The sequence below is a fragment of the Peromyscus maniculatus genome, chromosome 18 (assembly GCF_049852395.1).
Source record: "Peromyscus maniculatus bairdii isolate BWxNUB_F1_BW_parent chromosome 18, HU_Pman_BW_mat_3.1, whole genome shotgun sequence".
NCBI classification, from domain to species: Eukaryota; Metazoa; Chordata; class Mammalia; order Rodentia; family Cricetidae; genus Peromyscus; species Peromyscus maniculatus.
In genome coordinates this window covers 2956124-2972908 of record NC_134869.1, presented here as the reverse complement: position 1 = coordinate 2972908, position 16785 = coordinate 2956124, and the positions used below count along the sequence as shown (strand labels likewise).

Below are 16785 nucleotides of genomic sequence, written 5' to 3'. Positions count from 1 at the left end.
AAGCCAATTCCAGTTGAGGATCCTTATGAGCAGAGTTGCTGGGAACATTTATTACTTTTATTTTGTTATTGTATTTACTGATTTTGGTTTTATGTGTATGAGTATTTTGCCTGCATGTGTGTATATGTTCACCAGGTTTGAGCCTGGTGCCCTCAGAGGTAAGAGGAGGGAATCAGTGCCCCTGGAACTGGAGTTACCGGCGGTTATGAGCCACCATGTCTATGAAGGGAACTAAACCTAGGTCCCCTACAAGACATTTTTAACTAGTGAGCTGTCCCCCGCCCGACTGGGAACATGCTTGAACGCCACATGTCTTCTGATGCGTATCTGTCTGTATGCATTGTTGTTGGGCAGACACCCCAATGAGGCTTTGAATCCAAATGTGGGTGACTGAAAAAAATGCATGGTTCTACTCCGACTCTCCCTCCATTCACTCCCTCTTCCGGCACTGTGCTCAGCAAAGTTTCTGCTTGATGGAGTCCAACTCACAGCTTTTCCTGAACGCCCTTTATCAGCCTATGAAGTCGCTGTCTGAGCATTCTGCTGTGTGTTAAAGCTGGTAAAAGGATACAAGGCACAGTCTTTGCCTTCGAGGAGCTGTGTCCTACTTGGAAAGAAATGGAGCCTACCAAATGATCCACGAGCCACACTATGTATGGCTCAGACTTTCGGTATCTAGAGGACCAGAGAGAAGGACGGTGATGTAAATATGAACGAGTCTGAAAAGATTCCTAGAGAAAAGAGGCATGGAACCCAGCAGGCCAAATGACCAGGGGTTCGCTTTCGTCGGATATCTTTGCTATTGTTCCAGAATAGCACAGAAAATCCAGGCGCTCCCCCTTTCTTCTACCGGTGTCTTACTTCTTCCCAGAAACCAACTTGGATTACTTTTCTTGTTTTCTGTTTATTTCTATTTCAAGGGAGAGAGTGGGGGCTGGTTGCTAGGGTAACGCCTGCTCCTCCACATTAAACCTGAATTTTATCAGATGTCCATTCTGACAGTTCACGTCTGACTTCTGATGGTCTGGCCTTCTTTCACAACTGCACTAATTAATCACAAGGTTCCTAACGATTCTCTTCTGCTGCCCCCAAGGTTAATAACACAACTAGTGTAGCTTGAGAAAGGGCACACCATAACAACAACATTCTGGCCTGGGAGAAACCCTGATGAGTCAGGTGACCGTGGGGTTTTTAACCATCCACTGGCCATTTTCTGAACCAAATACACTAGGCCTTTTATTAGCAGGAGAGTGAGTGGGGATCAGTTTACAGGATGTTCTAGGTGGGGGCAGATGGTTCTAGAAAAATGAAAATTTTCTTCCTGTGGAGATAGAGGAGAACTTTGTGATTCACATGGCCTCTGAGGAAGGAAGATTGGCTTGCTGGTTTTAGGGACAGTGCTTAGGAGGTGACTGGTCAGAGTTCTCCCAGGGTCGGTTCAGATTCTATCTGTCCAGGGTACCTCTGCTCACACCAGACAGTAATAGTGCTTTATCAACGTCCTCAAACTGACAGAAGAACCTTCCCCTCCCAGGGGACTCACTTTTACTAAAGACAGGGAGATTCTCAGGGAAATTCCTAGCCTGCTTTTTATTTCAGAAACACAAGAATCTCTTCTTAAAGAGTCGGCTGCCACCTAATTAGTCACTGAATTATTACAGGATTAATTCTTCAAAAGTATTATTCCCAAGAACTAAATTGCAAATACCTCAGGGGCGAATGCTTCACAAAACAGTCCTGTGATGTCTGGAAGCCCCCTGCAGTGAGGGTGAGAAAATTCAGCTGGACTAATAGCTCCCATTGTCAATGGGGTGGTCAGAGCTGAATCACAGACAGGCACTTCCCAGTTTGGACAATGGAAGGCTTTCTGGTTCACACATGTCTTACAATACACCAGCACTCTTCTGGCTGTTGGCGGGAATGCCTGAGGAGAACCATACCCAGGCTGGCCACCCACTGCCAGGGGTAGGCTTCGGGAACTTAGAAGAAGAGGGGTGACAGTGAACCAGGTGTGGTGGTGTGTGCCTATAATCCTGACTCTCCGGACACTGGGGAGGGAGGCGAGTCGGGGTTAGAGACCTGGCCTCAAAAACGTCAGATAACCAAAAAAAGGCAAGGCATGGGCACTGTCCGGGGAGAGGAGACGCCGAAGGCTCACTAAGTACTCTGCCGTATGCCAGGGCTATAAAGGCTGTGGGGACCAACGCCAAACTTTAGCAGATCCAAGGACGAGGCTAGGATAAAGAAGAGGGTCTCGAGGGTACCAGCCTGGACTAGTTACAGGGCTCCATCCTCCCAGTAGTGGTGCGGTGGGGCATCTCCATGGCAACTCAGCAGGGCTCTGAGGTGGACTGGGCTCCATTGGTACCACCACAAACTCATCAGACTGGCTATGTCTTCTTCTACTGCTGTGTCACAGCCTTACACACACACACACACACACACACCAGAGGGGGCATGCGCAGACCAGTCACTATGCAAGGATGAGTGTCAGTCAGTCAGCATCCCTGGACTCTCACAACCACCCCAGAGAGAAGCAAGGGATCTAGACTGCCACAGTCAATCTCTTTAAACAAGCATGCGACCCTGACTCTCTTCCACAGACCTCAGCAGGAGGCTTTGCTGTGGGGGCTTGGCTCACTCTCAGCCACCTAGAAGAAAAGCCTGGACAGTACTCATCACCCCCTCCACTGTGGACAACTGAGTCACTCTGCAGAGCACCTGTCACTCCACTGGGGCTCCCTTGTAAGTGCCGGAACACGAAGATGTGCCAGCCAGCCGCTGCAGCAGGCAGCAAGTGTCACGGCGTAAGACAAGCCTGGATGAGAGCCAGGGTCACAGATCTGCAGCGGCAGAATCCACCCACAAGAGCACATTTCTGTGGAGGTGGTGGCGGTGGCGGCGGCGGTGATGGTGGTAGTGGTGGTGGTGATGGAGATGGTGGTGGTGGTGGTGGTGGTGGAGGTAGAGGTGGAGGTGGTAGAGGTGTGAGAGAGAGAGAGAGATGGGAGGAGGTGAGAGGACAATGATGAAGTCAGTGAATTCACTTATGTAGACATCAGACTCCTATGGCCCCCGAAAAATTAAGTCCAGTCTCTCCCAATCAATCTCTCTCTCTCTCTCTCTCTCTCTCTCTCTCTCTCTCTCTCTCTCTCTCTCTCTCTCTCTCTCTCTCTTTCTCTTCTCTTCTCTCTCTCTCCCTCTCCCTCTCCCTCTCCCTCTCCCTCTCCCTCTCCCTCTCCCTCTCCCTCTCCCTCTCCTCCCTTGAAGATTTTTATTATAAAGTATATGTATGCATGTTTGTCTATGTGTGGATATGAGCTTGTGAGTGTGAGTACTTGCCGGCCAGAGAAGAAGGTATCCCTAGTGCTACTCAAAGTATGGCCATCAATGTCAGAGTCCAGTGAAGTTGATGCCACAAATAACAAGTTACCGAATGAGGTATGTCAGAATTGGTGAATTGGGGGAGAGAAGCATGAATCCCCAATCAAAAGAGCCCAGACAGAAGTCATAGGTCACCAGTCTTCCTTCAGTAGCCACATAAAAGACCACTCTCAGGGTTCTATGAGCCTTCCTTCCTAACGGCTGTTAACGGTCTAAACAAATGATGAAGCGGCCCCAGTTCATCTCAAAAGGCTCTATATTAAACATAATATAGTTTTATTTATTCTTTAAAAAATTAGCTTCAAGTACAAGTGGCATTATTTAAAGCATTAGAAAATATGAATTCCAGGAAACTCGGGAGGGCGAGGCAAGCCAAGCAGGGAGAAACATTAGTTTTTTGTTTGTTTTATTTCTAATCTCCGGCCTCTAGAAAAATGACTTGGGTGTAATCAAATGAAAATAATACACTTGAAGGTCAAAGAGCTAATTTAACAGGAAGCTCATTTAAAATGTGGTTGCGCCGACACACAGCTGAGGCGCTCACCCCCACAGTTAAATGTGAGGAGAGCCCTCGGGGACTTAGGAACAGAGAGCTGTGCACTTGGGTCCAGTCTGCAAGGCCTTCACTGGGAACTTGTGAGGCTGGTAGCAGAGGGTGTGTTCAATCATACCCAGGAATGTGCCATGTATTCAAAAGAGTAAACATAAGCATAACACACCGTTTTGCCAAGTTCAACAAATGGTTTCATGAGGCTCTGAGCTCCCTGAGGGCAGCATCCAAATGGCTTATGAAGTCAACCCAGGACTAACGGTGTCACCCACTGTCACAGAGAGTATGTTCTCTGACTCCCTGACGGCAGACGGTTAGGACCAATACAGGTTTCAAGAGCAATGCTTATCATCCTCGTGGTTGCAGGAATCACTCCACATTTCTCAGCCTGAGCAATTTAGTCAGAAGCCTTGGGGCTGAGGTGCAGACATTAGTGTCACAAACGCCACAGGAGTGTCCACGTGCACCTAATATGCCAATCAGAGGCCAGGGCAATCCGGTCTCAACCGACTGCGCTGATACCCAAACATCCACCCCAGTAAGTTTCTACTCCAACCAGAAAGGACATCTCACTTATCATCAGGGATCATCAGGTATCATAGACATAATAATCAGGACAAAGAGACAGCTCTCTGGGTGACGTGCCTGCCACTAGAGTTTGAATCCCCAGAACCACATGAAAGCCAAATGGGCATCGGTCCCTCCTATATCCTCAGCTGGAAAGAGAGAAATAGGGTCTCCCAGAGTAAGATGGCTAAAGAGACTAGCCATATCGGGGGTGCTGAGTTCAAGTGAGGCACCCCACCTCAATAAATAAGGTGGAAAACAATCAAGGGAGACCAACACCAATCTTGGGCCTACACACACACACACACACACACACACACACACACACACACACACACACTAAACTAAAAAGTAATCCTCTTTAGCGTTCATTAAGCAGATGCCAGCACATGCCTAGCACCTCTGTCCATTTGCTCATGTAGCCCTGCAGCTGTGCGGAATTCAGGACAATGCCCCACTGGAAAGCTAAGGAGCCCGCACTCCCTAGGCTTGGTCAGACCTATCCCTGATCACTTCCACACTTGTCCAACCAGGACAGTACTGAGACCGCAGGAGCATAACACATTTTTGATGATCAAAGAATAACTCCGCAAATACAGGATTAACTCAACCCTCTCTGCCTTTGTGAGAGCCCAAACCAGGACCCCTCCTAAATCAGGACCTGCTTGCACATCTTGTCTCTCAAGAGCCCTGGAGAAGCAGCACACTGGAGTCCTCAAAATACAAGGCACTTCACCATCAGTGTTCCCAAACAAATAACGTAAGATGCTCAGTCCCATTTCGGGTCTGAGCTGCTATGGAGGGAGGGGTTTTCTTCTCACGAGTGGTTCTCACACCTGAGCACACATCACACTCCCGGCAGCCTGCTTGTAAACAGATGGCAGAGCAAGCCAGGGGTTCTGACTCTGGGGACTGGGCGGGCCCATCTGACACTGATTTTGCTGGTTCTGGACTGCCCTTTGAGGTCCCCACTCAGATGTACCATCAGGCAGTTCACCAAGGTCTTGGCATACTCCAAGGAACTACCTTCACTTGTCAGGGGATGGGCAGCAACATGCTCTGACCCCTAGACCTCTGTTGGATTCTGTGAAACATTTTACACAATCCCCCTGGCCCTGGCCACAGGTGAGGGTCTGTGGTGCACAATGTAGGCTATGGCCTTCTCCACAGACCTGTCTTTTCATTTCTCCTCTGCTGATTTGGATTTCTGGAACAGAGATTTTCCCCCCCACAGGGAACAAAAGAGATATCCCATTCTGGAAAGGGTCTATCAAAATCCCACATGGCACAGACAGCTTTTAAGAGGCATATTTGGGGCTGGAAGATAGCCCACCTGGCAGAATGTTTACCACACTCTGGTCCTCAGGACTCAATACAAGATCAGACTGTGGCATTGCTGGTCTGTACTCCCTAAAATCCTAGCACGCCAAGTGCGGTGGTGGAGAAGAGAATCCCTGGAGCTTATGGCCAATCTAACCAAATCAGTGAGCTCGGTCAGGTTCAGTGAAAGACTGTCTCAAACCAAGTGATTGAGAAAGACACTAGACAGACAGACAGACACACACACACACACACACACATCAATAACCAGCATCCACCTGCACATACCCACGGACACGCATGCACATATGCACACACAGGTGGGTGGGGTGGAGAAACAGTTTTGCCATCAACTTGGTAAAATCACCTGGGATGAGAACCTCAATGAGGACTTTCGAGATCTGGCTGACTACGGGTTTGTCTTGGGAGATTGGCTTCATTACATCAATCGGCGGGCAGAATCACCCACCCCGGGCAGCGCCATTCCTCGAGCTCTGGGTCCGGGACTGTGTAAGTGATGCACGAGAGCTGAGCACAAGCAAGTGTTGGTGCATTCATTCTTCCCTCTTGACTGTGGATGTGACCAGCTGCTTTAGGATTCTACCTTAATTTCCCAGCAACAGTGGAGACAGGGCAGGTAATAAATAATATAAAAGCCTATGTTGATTTGCCTTCTAGAGAGGTGGGAAGAACTTTTCACAGACAGTAACTTCATCCAAAGTGCTCTGTGGTGGGAATCTAGCGCTCACTTGAGAATACATCTCCCACATCCTCTCAAGGCGCAGGGCTCGTATGGCTGAGCACGACTGACGTGCTTATCAACAGAGGAGTTCGTCGGCTTTGTTTCTTCTTTCTTTAAGTTTAAGGATAATATTTTAAACATTCTTACTCAAGAGAACGATCATAAGTAATGGATGCCAAAGTAAGTCTTTCTGTGTGTTGCAGGAAGCCAGGATCCCCCTCATCTAAGATCAAAGGAACGAAGGGGTCACCCACCCCCCAGCACACCACAATACAAAGAGCTAATAAAGAGATGCCATCAGCTATGGGCAGGAGGAGAGATTTCCAGAACCCCAAACAGAGGGCACGCAAGGGAAGGCCCAGGCTGCACCTCCCCTTTTTGCTTTCCGATGCTGCAGCACTGCCAGATGGGATGCTGGAATTCCTGAGCCTTGTGCTATGCAGTAAAGATGTGAGTCTCAGGGGGCTTGTGGATGGGGCTTCCTGGGCTTTCAAAGGGGACGTGGAGGGGGAGACAACCTGCCTTTGATGTCTGAACTCAGTCCTGAAATCAGAACCACAGACAAAATCTGTTTTTATCTCTTCCATTCTAGGCGACCAGGTTGAAAGCTCCTGTAGTTCCTTTTTCTGCTGCTTTTCCATATTGTCAATTGGTTCCCTGCTGAGAGAATGGAATTCCTTTGAGTGGGAACGGGGTCCACCCTGAGATGCTGCCTGAGATTTCTCCCTTTGCTCCTGATTAGGTTACCCCGGCGGTATCACACACCAGAAAGGGCATGCCTCTTCTCTTACTGGCTTGGCAGCAGAAGCCACTGATGGTTTGTGTCCACACAGAGGTGACAAATTTGGGGGTCAACAGGACAGCTCACCCTGGAGTCTGCTTCTGGAGAGACATGTTTGGAAGGAATTAAGTTTGGGATCTGGCGACTAGCAGAGTCCACTCAGTAAAGTCCACCACTCGTGGGCCTGAGGCCACACAGCTTAGAAAACACTTGCCCTGAGAGCCGACTGGTGAGGCTTCTTCTCAAGACATGGGCAGGAACGGCGTCTAACGTACCCCCACAGCTGGAATTTGTGCTATCAGGTACAGATGCCAGAAGCCTCCGCGTCTCACAGGGACAACGCCGTCCCTCAACGCGGGTCCCTGCAGACCACCAGAGGCCCTTCATTAGGTCAGTGTCACTGGCAGAGTTCAAAATTCCAACCCTGCTCACTAAGTGACATGACATTAGGAAATGAATTTTGTCTCTAAGCCAAATTTCCCATGCGAGAGGTGCGTTTATGATTTTTATTCATCAGCTACAAGGGCTAAGCGAGGTGGCAGAGGGCACAGGCCCACCACACTCTGTCGCTGTATTTTGTATGTATTACAAAATAGAAATAATAATGTAATATTAACATGGTAACCTAAGTTAACACGTTTTCTTGGGGAGATGGCTCGGGTGGTGACAGGCTTGACTCGCAAGCATGAGGACTTTCATTTGAGTCCCTAGGACCCACACTAAAAAGCCGGGCAGGGTGCTGCACATGTGTGAATCCCAGGGGTGGGGAGAAGGGAGGCAGACAGGCCGCTTCCTGGGCGAAGCTCCAGGCCAGTGAGACCCTCCTGAGAACAAAGGGTGGAAGGCACCTGAGGAATGGCGCGCAGGCTGTCCTCTGACTTCCACGTGTACACACACACACACACACACACACACACACACACACGCACGCACGCACGCACGCACGCACGCACGCACACACCTGGGATGATCCTAGCAGTCATTATTGAAGAGGAAACTGTAAAGTGCTTTTCTAAGGCCTACTCACTTAGCTAATGTCCAGATGGCCACTTAGACAATCCACGAAGCAAATGAACACGTCTGTTCCCAGCACAGACTCCTGGATGGCCTGTCATCCTTCAGTTTCCAGAAGATTCCCTCTCACTCTGGGAGTGGCGGGGATCAGCACACAATCCCCCAGACGTGCAAGGCCTCCCCTCTGTCCCCTGGGCCTCTGCACCTCCTCTGCCGAAGTTCAGGCCTGGATGGGCAACAAGGTCAGGAAAGAAAAGGCCAGGGACATGGCCACAGAGCCAGCAGGGTGGAGGCACTTGGGAGGAAAAGAGGATGCAGTCAGGAGACCACCAGCGGGCTGTGTGACCAGCTAAACTGTGTCCCCTGCTCAAAACTGAGGTTGAAGCCTTGTGTGGCCCCATCCAAATGTCCTCACGGAGATAATTAAGTTTAAATGAGGCCATTAGCAGGGACCCTGACCTAGTATGATCCAGGAGGAGAGCACTTGCACATGGATCTAGGGAAGATGGTTTGAAGACCCTGTGAGAAGATGGAGAAGCTTGGAACAGCTCCTTCCCTCATGGCCTCACCTTGGTCTTAGATGCCAGCCCTTAGAATGGAAAAGAAGCAGATTTCTGTTTTTGAAGCTGCCAGCCTGTGGTACTACATTACCAAAGTCCGAGCAAATGAGTACACCCAGCAAGTCATTATTTCCCTCCCAGGACCTCAGTGTCCACAACTACAAAATGGACACACCTGACCTGCCCACCTCACAGATTGGCAGTGGGGATCCAAAGAGACTTCTGTATGCTGTAAAGGGTTCTACAGAAAACACTAGGAGATCCAACTCCACCCACGGAGCTAGACCCTGGGGTGCTAGGCAAGAAGACAAAGTCATGGGACCAAGGAAAGCAGGGTCCTAGTCAGAGGTGTGAGGGCTGGAATAGCCTCAGCAAGCCTGTTCCCAGCCCCCGGGGAACTGGGGAGTTGCCCTCATCCCAGTGGATGTGGGAGACACAGGGCCTGTGTAGGAGAACAGACTAAAAGCTGAGAATTTTAAGAAACAAACAAAAACAAAAACAAAAACAAAACACTACATGAAAGTCCCTGGGAAATTTATTTGCATAGCATTTGCTGGTCTAAAACACATGAAGACAATGGGATGTTTTTATCCCATTTAACTTATCTACAGACAGGAATCCCTACAGCATCAATGAAAGGAATGTGACTTACCTTCAGAAACAAAAAGTAACCCATGTGTATGGACATAAACAATATATAGCAGCATTGTCCAAAGGAAACTTCTGAGGTGATGAGAATGTTCTAGATCTACACTGCTCGGTATGGTAGCCACTAGCTGCATGTAGTGGAATGAGATAACTGTATTTCCCCGTCATAATTGTCTTTTTGAGTTCCTGTGTGTGCTATGCCATTTAATCCTAACAACAGCCCTAGGAGAGAGTGGTCACCATCCTTCTTACAGTACTATGGGGCCTCCTGCACACTTGGAAAGTGCTCTGCCACTGAGCTACATCACCAGCCCTGCCATGCCCATTTGATAGGTATGTTATTGACGCCCACCATCTTCCCCAAACTCTTCTGTCCAGGCCACATCTAGAGCTGAACCCCAAGTCTGTCTGACTTGCAAACTCAAGCTCTTCTCTGACTGCCTAAAACATGCCCTCAAGGTACAAATGGGGCCCAAGATCCCTCCTGAGGCCTTAATAGAGATCAGTCCTAGTCACCAAAAGAACTTTAACTCACATCATTCACATCAGTAGCCATCTTTAAAGTTATAATGTCAGGGTTTCTCTTCTTCCAGAATCCTCCAGGAGGGGACAGACCATGACCAAGGTAACCTTGGCAGCAGAATATTTTTGTATAAGGGTCCAGCTCGGCCTTTCCCTTTGGGAGGACAATGGTTTCCTGTTCCCCACTGATCCTGTCTGGCTCCCAGCTTCCCTAACCCTGACCTGAAGTCACTTTCTCCATGCCGGAAGTCAGTTACTGCGGGTGGTCTCCTAAATAAGAAACCTGAGAAGCCCATGCCAGGCGCATAGCTGATCACCCAGAAACAGCAGTGTTCACATATCACAGGACTCAGCCTAGTCCATACTACACAGGGCATCCTTCACTTTGGTTCTCCGGTTTCCATAGTAACGGACCCACGTAGAGCAAACCCCTCAACAAGTTAGGAAATTCATTCTCACCCACATTTGTGTATCTGCTCACTTCTAACATCCAGAAACACCTCCTTCACCAGGCAAGTTTAGCTTTGTTTTTAAAAGCGGATTTCTGTTTTTTCTAACTTTTCCCTCCAAAAATCTTTAAGGATCAGCTAGGATGCCCCACATCTGCATGAACATTCCTAACACTAAAGCCTCTGTGGTCCCACTCTATGATGCTCACCTAACTACATAATACTTTTAAAAACACTCAAACCCAAGGCCTCACACATCAGGCAAGTGCTCCACCACTGAGCTGCAGCCCAGTCCCCACATAATTAATACGTTGTCTATGTCGCTTTGTAGTTCCTTGCTTATGATGCAAGTCTTATCCACTGCTACATATGTAGTCCACTTAACCCTGTGCATAAACGAAGCTCGCCAAACTGCCTGGTCTGGCCTGGCCCGGACTTTCCCATTCTGTGGTCCCAGACCAGGACCTGAGACTCATGTCTTCTCATCTTCTAAGGCTGCTGACCAGACGTTGTACTTCAAGGGCCACCAAAGAGGTGTTTGTAAAATCAATACGTAATTGAATAAGTGAAAATTTCCATTTAAAAATAATCCCATCCCCAGACCGTTAGAGATGGTTCAGAGGGTAAGGAAGCACACTGCTCTTCCAGAGGCCCCAAGTCTGCCCCAGCCACCACCTCAGGGGGCTCACAATCTCCTGTAACTCCAGCTCCAGGGGACCTAACCTCCTTGGGCATGGCTTTCACATACATCATCTACCCACACAAATAACAGTCATATAATTTAAAATTAAAATTAAATATTTTTAAACTCAATCCTGGAGGAGATCAAACAAACAAACAGCTCCTGGGATTGAAAAGAGCAGAAACGGTATTACTAATGTTGACTTCTCGATGAGAAGTAACAGGGAAAAAAGATGAAGGAGAAATAAAAATCTGGGGCTGCCATCTTGCTTTCTTTACCTGAGACATTTCTATGGGCCAGAAATGAAAAGGAAGTTCATTTTTTAAAAGAAGTTCATTTTTCTGACTTAACAACATAATTAAAAATATTCTGGGAAGGTCTTTAATCCCAGCCTTCAGGAAGCAGAGGCAGGAGGATTTCTATGAGCTACAGACAAGCTAAGGCTACATAGTGAGACCCTATCTCAAAAAATATATATATACATAAATACATATTTTTATTTATACAAATATATTTAAAATATATCTTAAAATTAAAATAAAATACATTTTATTTACATATATTTATATATATGGGGAAACACTGGACTCAGTAAGTTTAAAAGCAGTAATTTTTCATAAGAAAATAATCAGAAATGAATACATAAATGGAGGTCCATAAACCGTATTTGTAACAACTAGAAATCTGGAGTAACAGTAATGTTTGGCAAAAGAAATTAGACTTAATAAATTACAGTATGCCCCTAAATGAAATATTATAAAGCCCTGTAAAATGTCTTTATGGGAAGTCTTTATTTGACACAGAGATGCATGATATAAAATGATAAAAAGCCAGCAAAAGAGCAACCAGAGCGGTATAATCTACCCCTGAATAAAAACCGCACATATAGAGAGAAATGAGGTGTTGTTGTTTTTTAATTAAGTAAGAATTATTTGTCAAACTGTGAGTGAGAAGAGAAACTGTTCTTGACTTTGAGGCTTGTTTTTCAACCTTGGCTGTAATGAACAGTCACGGCGTGTATAATATCTTTACAGAATATGAAGAATTACTGGCTGTGGGAGGTTTAGACATTCTGTTTCCACCTGTAAAGGCCCAAAGTGAAGCTTTGAGCTACGAGCTGGACTCCCCTTGGGAAGCCTCCAGGGCCTTTTTCCTCCCTGACACTCGCGGAGAATGACCTGGAGGACCTCTTCATCCGAAGTGGCATCAGTCTGAGGAATGTCGATGACGCTGACAATGCACCCACTGCTACTGGCCACCGAGCAAGCAGCCTTTTTTTTTTTCTTCAGCACACTGGCTTTCAATAAGACAGGTTACTTAGCAACAGCCAAAGTGAAGGAACTGGGAAGAGGAAAAAGGCGCAGCCAGAGATGCTCATGACTCAGATGCGCTGCCCGACATGTATCTAGTTGCATTCAAGGTAACCAAGGAAGAGATAATGCTTGGCTATTTTTATATCATGAAGCAAAATATTTGGCTCCTGCCCAGAAGGGCAATTACCTCAAAGTCTTGGCAGGGCTGCTGTGGTATGTGAAATGGTAACTAACACAGAAGTAGAGGGAGAGGAATTACTGACCTTCATAAATACTGATGATATGAGGATGGTTGAGGGATGACATGATCTCAATTTCTCGTCTGATGTGAACCATGTCTAGTTCATCCTTAATTTTGTCCTTACGGATGGATTTTATAGCAACCTATAAAGTCAGGAAATGAAATGTTACTCAGAGAACTAAACAGACGCCAATCAGCCATTGTTTGGGGTGGGGGAGGCGGGGTGGAAAATAAATACAGATGTTGGCCAAACTGACAACCACCACAACAGAGCTCCCCAGCCGCCCCGTCAGGCCCTTCACGTGCAAGGCCTGGGCTCTGGGTCTGCTTCATTAGGCAGTGGCTGTTTAACAAGGCAAGATTCATTTATTCTAGGAGGCTTGATCCTTTGGGGGTCAAAGAGGGGTCAAAGGTGAGGCGGCTTTGCAGGCCAATCATTGGAGGGGAAATCTAAGCATTTGATTCGCTGTGAGGCTGCAGTGATGACTTAAAAACAAGCAAAAGTCACTGGGTGGACAATCCCAACCCAGCGCCCCCTCCAGCCCCGCGCTCTGAAGACTCCAACCCAGGCTGCACGCACACATCTCCTTAGGCTTTACATCCTTCCGCATCCTCCTCCCTTCCCAGGCAGGTTCATTACAAAGCAAAGGGCATGCATGACAGCTTCTCTCTGTGCCCAGCCCCTGTCAGTTCCAGAAGCTCCCCGCCAGCGTCTGTGCCGGGGCCAGCACACAGGCCACGCAAGCCTGTGAAAGGACATCAGACGGAAACAAGCGTCTAATGAGTCTGTCTGTGCACAAACAAGTCGGCAGTGGACGAAAACAGGGAACCCTCCACCCAACCCACTGCCACACGTAAGCCTGCTTAGCTCCCCAAATGCGCTCTCCCCGGCCTCCATCCTTCCTAAGGCAGTTAGCCCATCCCTCTGGGTTCTAAGGCATGGTGTCATCTGCAAAAGAACAAGTCCACGTGAGAAGCAGTCCACAACTAACCACGCCTTGACTACCACAGGTGACATCACGGGCCGCCAGGCCACTACAGCAGGAATGGAGCCACACCTGCAACTCCTGCCCCCCCAGCTCCCACCAACTATAAGTAGAAACGCGCGTTAATGAAAGCACTTCTACCTGAGACCCATCAGGGACTGGGAGCCACTGTTACTGGCCTTGGTATGTGCCAGCCTCCTGGAAGCTGGTTGAGCTGCCGCAGCTGCCCCCTGTATTTGTCCTTACACCATCCCTCTCCAGGATGTGCACTTCCACAGCCCTTTACCTTCCCAACTGGGGAGCTTACCTCTGCTGGGTCTCCATCCTTGACCCCCATGCTGGGTGCATGACAGACCTGAACAGACATTCAGCACAGGCGGGCAGAATCGGGTGGAAAGAAAAGGCAAGAGCAGCATGGGAGGGGCAGTGGACCCCAGACTAAAGAGTGGTAATGGGGGCAAACGAGAAGAAAGCAGGACCTGTGAGATGCAGCAGCAGTTAAAAGCGCTTTGCAGCAAGGCCTGGAGACAGGAGTTCGATTCCTGTAACCCACATTTTGAAAGGAAGGAAGGGAGAGAGGGAGGGGAGTGGAGCGCGCCAAACACAGTGGCTGCTGTCTGTCAGCCCAGCACTGCTAATGGTGACAGGGGAGTGAATGCATGGAGAGTCACCCTCGGAAAGGTCGCAGCAGCCAGCTCGCCTGGAGCACACAGTGCAGCAGGACAAAGGAGACACTACCTCAGAAAATAAGGTGGGTGGGGGAAAGCGTCGCCTGAAAGGTAAAGTTGTCTCTGACCATCACACCTGCACTGTGATACACATGAGTACACACACGCACGCACACTCGCACACATGCACACATGTACACACACATGTATGCACACCCACATACTAAATAAATGAACAAAACTCTTTATTTAAAGGGGGAGGCACACTCACTAAATGATGCTGCCCATGCTCCCACATAAAGATGATCTCTGGTCTCCCTGACATCCTGTCTCCCTGGGTAATCAAGAAGGGCACAAGTATAACACACAGGACGCACAGCTGGGGATCCAATGGAGGCATCCCCCACCATCCTGGGTGGACCGCGGGGGCTGGTTAAAGAAAACTTCGGGAAGATGAACGAGCTTCCAACTTCAAGGCCTCATGTAACCACAGTGCCGGACTCAGTGCTGCTCAGGCCCCTCATGAGAGGTCCATTCAGTGTGCAGCAGGAAAAGCCGCCTCGGCTTACGTCAGAAGGAAAACCATGACTGGAAAGCTTTATTTTGGCTGAGTGAGGCCTATATCCTGGGCGCTGATTCCTGGATGGAACAGACAGTGAACACACACAGGCCCTGGAGGATGTGGGTGGCTGCTGGACCAACTTCTACATTCCTTCAAAAACTAAAGATGCAGGAAGCTGAGCTCGGCCTCAAGGGAGCCCCATTGTCGCATCACAACAGCAATGCATTCCTGCATCATCCAGGGTCAGAGAAGTAAGGACATTCTAATCCATAGGAAAATGAGCCCTCTGTCCACTCCCTGCAAGAGTCCAGCGGCAGGCCAAGGGTCTCATGGTGCCACCGCCAAGCCAGTGCTTCCAGCTGGGCATGAAGGGAAAGTGTCCACATTCTGATCAAGCCCCACTCAGTGCGCAGAAACCCCAAGGCTCTGCAACCGCTAATAACCAGGGCGACTGTCCCTCCGACAAAAGCTCCTTTGCGACGGCAGCACACCTTCTGCTGAAAACGCCAGGGGCCCGTTTCTGTTCCCATTTCGAATGGGGTGGCGGGAATTGCAGGGAAACAAAGGCCAGAAACCACTGAATGTAGTGCAACTGCCAGGCAGACGCTGGGTTCCCCTGTGGAGACGACCCTGCCAGAGCCAGCCAGCCAGTTCATGGCACACCAAGAAAACTGTCACAGCCATCCTAAGAGTCAGCATCCAGCGAGCATCTAACACACAAGGCAGGCACTGTGAAGAGCTCTGTGCACTGAGGGTCTTGGCATCATTCTCCTCCTCATGGCGGCTTCTGCTTCATGCCTCCTCCTCCAACTGGCACAGCCACACTGCTGGCCCTCGTCTCTACCCGTCCCACTCCATCTTCCTCGGGATGTCAGCTAACAACTGAGTCTTCTTTCTTGTTTGTTTCTTGCACACTAGGCTCATTTGTGTAGGACCCAGACAGTCAAAAAGTTCCTTTTTTAAAGGTGTAGAGAATGGAGACCCACAACCCCAGCCCCTAAATGGGTTTCTGCCTCAAGAAGGAAAAGGGTAAACTGAGCTAGTGTGCAGGTATTATGGGGTAAACGCTAGAAACATGGCTCAATACCCTAGCTAAAACCATTCTCCAGCTGTGTGGCCTTGAGCAGGCTCTGTATCCTCTCCATACCCCAGTGTCCTCATCCATTTGTGAGGCGCTAACAGAATCCGTCTCACGGGCCCTGTAAACACTGCATGTGGGGTGCTTAAGACACGCTTGGACCAGGTAACTGCTCAGTAAATGTCAGTCACTTTTACTCAGAGTCAGTGTCCCATAAGTAGACCCTTCCTTTCTTCCTCAAAGCAAACTTGAACCCCCCTTGGTTCCTCAAGACACAGTAAATGGAGGTCTTACATTGGAGACCATGATTGTTTTCCCCAAAGTGAAGACAAGACTGGACAGCACCATCCTGGTCTTGGAATAGAATGTCACCTAAAATGGTAAGCTCAAGACAGCTGAAACCATTGTTAGTACAGTTGGTACCTGTGTCCTTAGATTCAGACCAGACAGGAAGGCAAATAGCCTGAACCCATAAAACAACCCCAGGGTCACCCCGATTTCCTCCTTGCAAATGCCCACCAGCTAAACAAGGAAATGCAATGTCATCGTGACCTCAGGCATCATCATCTGTGACTGTTCATTCTTTTTGAGCACCTGTCCCTGACTAGGCCACACACGCAGGAGGACACGTCCATCATGTCCTCAAGGCAAGGGGGGGTAGAAATGCACCAGCAATGGGAGAAAATTACAACAAAATCATGTCACTCCTCTTGTGGCC

At 48.7% G+C, this 16785-nt stretch overlaps 1 protein-coding gene across 2 annotated transcripts in view; it reads right to left on the bottom strand.

Moving 5' to 3' along the window:
- The window catches only part of Nuak1 (NUAK family kinase 1), a 71462-nt gene that overhangs the window by 28360 nt on the left and 26317 nt on the right, over window positions 1-16785 (bottom strand). Inside the window, exon 2 of one of the 2 annotated variants that reach the window (XM_006986949.4) lies at window positions 12796-12916. The exons of the other annotated variant lie outside the window; for it this stretch is intronic. Within the exon in view, the coding sequence (XP_006987011.1) occupies window positions 12796-12916 (121 nt within the window). The remainder of the gene's footprint in view (window positions 1-12795; window positions 12917-16785) is intronic. 2 annotated transcript variants of the gene reach the window in all.